Here is a 5,733-nt window from a genome sequence, read left to right as displayed (position 1 = left end):
AACTAAATGCAGTCTTAGGTTTATCTGCTTCAGCCATGGAAACCTGACTCTAAGTCCAGAGTTGAAATCCACATGGTTCCACTTAGGGCATCAAGAGTATCATCAATTCTTGGCAGTGGGTATGAGTCCTTTTCGGTTATACTGTTAAGAGCCCTAAAGTCCACACAGCAATGTTGGGTCCCATCCTTTTTCTAGACTAACAGAACGAGAGCTGACCAGGGACTATCTGATATCTCGACTATCCCTTCCTTAATTAGGCCATCCATGTCTTTCTCCATCTCTTGTCGCTTTGCCAAGGTGATTCTCCTCGGAGGGATCTTTCTTCGACGGTGATTGCCTGTGTTCATTCTGTGCTCCACAAGGTCTGTGCAGCCAAGGTCATAATCTCATTTTGAAAAGACGTCTGCATAATTCGCCAAAAGTTCTCTAACCTGAAGAGCCTGTGATGATGACAAATGGACTATGCTCTTCTTATACAGGTCAGTTAAATGTTCTGGAAGAGGATGTCCTTTCTTTATGGTTGTATTTCTTGCCTTAACATTGACTAGATCTACCTCCTGGCACACACCCAAAAAATGCCCCTTCCTTAAGTGTTTGCTCACATTTAGAGAAATTAGCCACTGTTATGGATACTACTTGATGACTTGCCACAAGTGATTTTTCAATCTTCACGTCTGCTGGCCTTGATGGGTCTTCCACTGCTTCCACAAGCATCGAGCTTCCTTGGAGATGGTATTTTATTCTACCCCAAATTATCTTCTCTGACATTGGGGGTATTGTAGTTGATTTAAGTGCTGTGACACGCAAATCAACAGATGCAACAACGCTTACCGGAATTTCGCCTTTGTTGTTCCCAAACATCATTTTATCAAAGTTAATTACACACTTCCTCTGTAAAAAGTAATCCAACCCTAATATGCATTGGTCTTCAATGTCAGCCAAGTATACTTAGTGTCTGTCCTTTATGCCCATATGATCAATAATTACCCACACTGGTCCCCACAACCTTGCATAATGTCCTGTCACACCACAGAGCTTCTTTATGGCTTCTGGTACTCCTTTGTGATTTAGCATCCTGATACTCACAAGGGTTTGCTGAGATGCAGAATCCATGACAAAGTTGCACTTTTAGCCATCCAACTTTCCTGTCACGTAGACACTATGTGTGCTTGCCATTTTACACTTAGCTGTTGGGTCTTTCACAATGGGGGTTGGTGGGCATCCCTCAACTCCAAACACTACTGGTTTCTTCGAGGCTGGCTTATTGGTAGTATGCTTCTTACACTGGCTCCTCATATGTCGTTGCCTTCTATAGTTCCAACAACTTCTCTGGGTAGCAGCCTTTCCTGCCGTGGCATCTTCCCTGTGTTGAAGTTGCCGGCATTGAGCTCTCCTGTGCCCAGTTTTGTTACAGTGCCAGCAAAGTCCCTCAAACCTCTCTGAAAGCTGACCTTTTCTGGCCTTGAATCCTGACAACTGTACCACCCTTGGACTTAATGTAGGATTTGAATTCAGGAGCTCTGGTCATTGCATCCTGCATAGTAGAGGGTTTGCTTGCTTTACTTGTATCTTCAGTTGTGGACTGTCCAAGGCGTCTACAAACTGATCCCTCAGCAACAGCTTGAAGACATCGGGTGGTGCAGTTGGGTAGGCCTTGTGTGCCATACTTTCCAAATCCTGTGCTAGCCTTTGCATGCTCTCCCCTTTAGCACGGAATCTCGTCATAAACCTAGCCCTGTAGACTTCGGACTGATTTTGAGTTCCGTACCTGAGCTCTAGAGCAGCTACCAGTGCTCTGTAATTGTGCCTGTCATCTGCTGACAACTGTCCAAGTATTTCCAATGGTTGTCCTTTCAAGCTCGTTGCGAGGTACACTGCTTTCTGCTCCTCTGTCCATCCATTCATTTCTGCCAGGAGCTCAAATAGTGCTCTATATGCTTCCCATGGTGCCTTTTCATCGAATTCCCGTGGCTTCCTTCACAATAGGTCACCCCTATTGCTGACACTCATGCCTGAATGTGACTTCTGACAGGACTGAAGATGTCTGCATTACGGTTTAACTGCAGGGTCTGGAAGGGGCTTCCTGTTGTCTGGGGCTGAGTAGGTCCATGGTTTATATATCCTCCCTGTGTGAAAGACAGTAAATCATCCTTTAATGTATTTAATTCACTTTGAAATTTACTCATCTTTTCCAGTTGTGTATGCTGGCTTTCTCTCAACTGTTTGAGCCTTTCTTCCTGTTTCTTTTCTTGTTCCAGTTGCCACTGCTGTAGTCTCTCTTTTTTATTTTATTTCTCCTCCAACCACTGCTGTACTCTCTCTTGTTTATTTTCTTGTTCTTCTTGTTTCCTTTCTTTTTTCCTCCAACAACTGCTGTAATCTCTCTTGTTTATTTTGCTGTTCGAGCTGCCACTGTTGCAGGTCTTCTTGCCACTGCTGTTGTTTCTCTTCTTGTTTCTTTTTAAAACACACACACATATATATATATAAAGAAAACTATTGGAAAAACAATGCATCCTATCATCTGACTCTAGGCAATAAAGATATCTTGGAAACAGCTGTTTTAGGGGATTGGTCTTGGACAACCTAGGACCTTATCAACAATCCAAAACACCAGTTCTAGTCCATCTTGTTGTTCATAACGACCGTACTCTAAAGTGAAATGAATGCTTAGGAACAGTAAAAATATAAAAGGTCCTCTATCAAATTCTCATTTAAGAGCATAGGCTGAATGGCCAATCATTTATATTTCCAATCACATCAAGAACATAGAAATTAATTGAAGGAGGTATTTGATATTTTCATAACAGTGGTTTGGCCTAACATGGCTAAAATTATAGAAATTATTATTATCTTTAAATTATTTTGTCCGATGTTGAAATAGATAAAATCATAAACTAACATTATGTTGGCCATCTAAGCTTGTATCTGGATACCAATAAATCGAGCAGTAAGTACGAAAGTTCTATAATTGTAAGAATAAGTTATAATCTTAAAAGAGTAAAGCTCAAACAAGATACATGCACTTAATCTTGTTTTTTGTTGTTGGATCTTGATCGAATCTAGGCTTAAATTATAAAATGATATCTCAGTTTTTGTATGTGTTTTTTTTAATTAATTATAATCTTCCAGTGACTGGTAGGGATGTTGCATGGGCTGGATAGCAGTTGGTGAATAGAATGGGAGTCAATGGTCAAAACGTTTAAAAAATTGGACAGCGCCGAGAAAGGACTGAAGAGAACCAGTATACTGCTTTACGTGGATATTAAACAAACACCTTTATAAAATATACTTTTTCCACAAACTTAATTTAAATCATGCCCTTCCAAACGAGACTACAATATAAGGGTTAAAGTTTGTGATAAAAATCACATTACCTACACATTACTCTTAACTTGTCCATTTCGGATTCAAAATCAGATACGTGTAAAAATATTAGTTCAGATCTATCTTTTGTCTCCCACGAGCCACTTCCTAAGAAGCCTTTCATTCAATACCAGAATTCTGATTTTGAATCCTAAATGGACGAGTTAAGAGAAATGTGGGAAAACCCTATCTATAACATGATTTTCATAACAAATTTGAGGCCTTTTGGTTTCTAGTGCTTTTCCAGCTTTCGACGTTTCAATCTTAACATAAGAGTTAGTTTCCTGAAAGCTGCTATTTGAACAATTCGGTAGAAGAGAAGAATTAATTAGCTAGGTATTGTTTCTTGATTTATGGCTACAATAAAATTATATTAATTTAACACAAACGACTAACTTCATATATTAGACTGTTTATATTATTTCTATTAACATTTCAGCTTTTGCTTTCTTCAGAATGTTTAGTCAAGCAGAGCTAAAAAATTAAGAATTTTAGAATAATTTACACTGTGTATAAGCCAAACTACACAATGAGCTAACTGCTACACACACACTGCTGGTATCGAACGCCAATTTGTGGCGTTATAAGTTCTTATGCTTCCTGTTTAGTCATCTGGCGCAAATTTAAAAGAAATAATATTTTTTCAACACGTACCATGCGTGCGCCTGGTTTGGTTTCCAATAATAAAGGTAAAAATAATAGTGATAAAAACAATATTAAATTATAAAGAAGAGTTATACTACTAGGTTAAGGAAACAGTGATGTTGTAACAATAACAAAAACAGGGATTAAATCAGTCAACCCAGATACCAATTACTTGGTGGCTTAACCTTCTCTATAAGTATAAGTACTTCGTTTATATATTTTCTATCCAGGAATTTCTTTGTTCTTTTTCAGTACTTTAGTCGTAATTACTTCTGATTTGGTAGGTAGTCCATGTTTGATTAGAAAATGTTCCGCCAAAGCGTTAGCATTGTAGTTATCTTGATTTATAGTCTTAACATGTTTTGAAATCCTGAAATGGGATTATCTGCCATTCTCTCCAGTGTAGTATTCAACACATACAGAACGTGTTCTTAAATCCTGGAATGAGGTTCTCTGCTAGTCTTTCCAATATAGTGTTCATCTCACACACAGAGCATATTCTAAAATCCTGGAATGTGGTTCGCTGCCAGTCTCTCCGATTTAGTAGTCACCACATACAGAACATTTTCTGAAATCCTGGAATGAGCTCTCTACCAGTTTTTCCAATGTAATGTTCATCACATATGATCAAATAAAACAGCATTGATTGAATGCAATGAGTTCCCTCCTGATGCTATTAAGAGACACTTAGGGTCGTCAAAGGTTTACAAAAACGTTACTAAATTAGTTGTTTTGTATGTTATTCCTTATATATTCCTGGATTGACTGAAGCGTTAAAAAGTACTTTGGTAAATTTATACTTGTCCTTGAATTGTAAATATATGTTCTACCTCGTTAAAGCTTTGTTTGTTTGTTTTTTTGTCAAAAATGTTTAACAAAGTTTTAACAGTAAAAAAGCTATAGTGTGTAAAACGAAACGTTCAGATTTTCATAAAGTTTATATCAGAGAAAGTGGATGAAAATTGGATAGCAGGTTAAAAGAATTGTCACCCTATCTCCTCTCCATGATAGGGAAAATAATAAACGAAATTTGAAAATTTCAGTTTTACAGAAAGAGAAACATAAAGCAACGTCAAAATAAGGAAGCCGTAATTATAAAATAATTTACCAGGTTAATAAATAAAATGTCAGGAGTTTATTTATATTAATTCTCATATTTATAACCACATGATACACCATTTTGGTGTATTTATTGCACTGTGTTATCGATGTTTTTTTGTCACCTGATGATGCTACGTTAACGTGGTGAAACATAGTAATGTTTTATGTTCTCTTTTAAAAATTATTTTTTGCTGTTTTTAACTCTTTCTACAACTCTGTAAAGAGTCGAAAGATAGCCCCAATATAGATCAAAACAAAACTGGATACAAGATATCAACGTACCGGAAACTCGATTTTATTTTATATACTTTTCAATTTTGATTATTTACCTGATTCCGTGTATTTACAAACAATCAATAGTCTACAATAATTACATTTTATTTTTGCAGAACTTTTGAGAACGTTTACATCGGTTTTGGGCACAAATACTCGGTTATTCCTTGCAACCCTTCACTACCTCCAACTCCTCAGGAAGAATATCCTAGTGGTCCTGAGATCACCGAAATAGAGGATCCGAGGCCAGAAGAAGAAGAAGAACTGAAAGAAGCACTGGAAGAAGAACAAGAAGGAGAGCCATCCGAAGAAATGGAGGAAAGCGAAGAAGAAAATGAGGAGAACTGA

At 37.5% G+C, this 5,733-nt stretch overlaps 1 protein-coding gene across 1 annotated transcript in view; it reads left to right on the top strand.

Moving 5' to 3' along the window:
• The window catches only part of LOC106468782 (radial spoke head protein 6 homolog A-like), a gene marked incomplete at its 5' end in the record, with an annotated part of 38,119 nt that extends 32,386 nt beyond the window's left edge, over nt 1–5,733 (top strand). The window contains one exon of the mRNA XM_013929223.1: nt 5,502–5,733. Within this exon, the coding sequence (XP_013784677.1) occupies nt 5,502–5,733 (232 nt within the window). The remainder of the gene's footprint in view (nt 1–5,501) is intronic.

This window comes from Limulus polyphemus, unplaced genomic scaffold (assembly GCF_000517525.1).
Source record: "Limulus polyphemus unplaced genomic scaffold, Limulus_polyphemus-2.1.2 Scaffold3161, whole genome shotgun sequence".
Lineage (NCBI taxonomy): Eukaryota > Metazoa > Arthropoda > Merostomata > Xiphosura > Limulidae > Limulus > Limulus polyphemus.
This window is presented reverse-complemented; position numbering and strand designations above follow the sequence as displayed.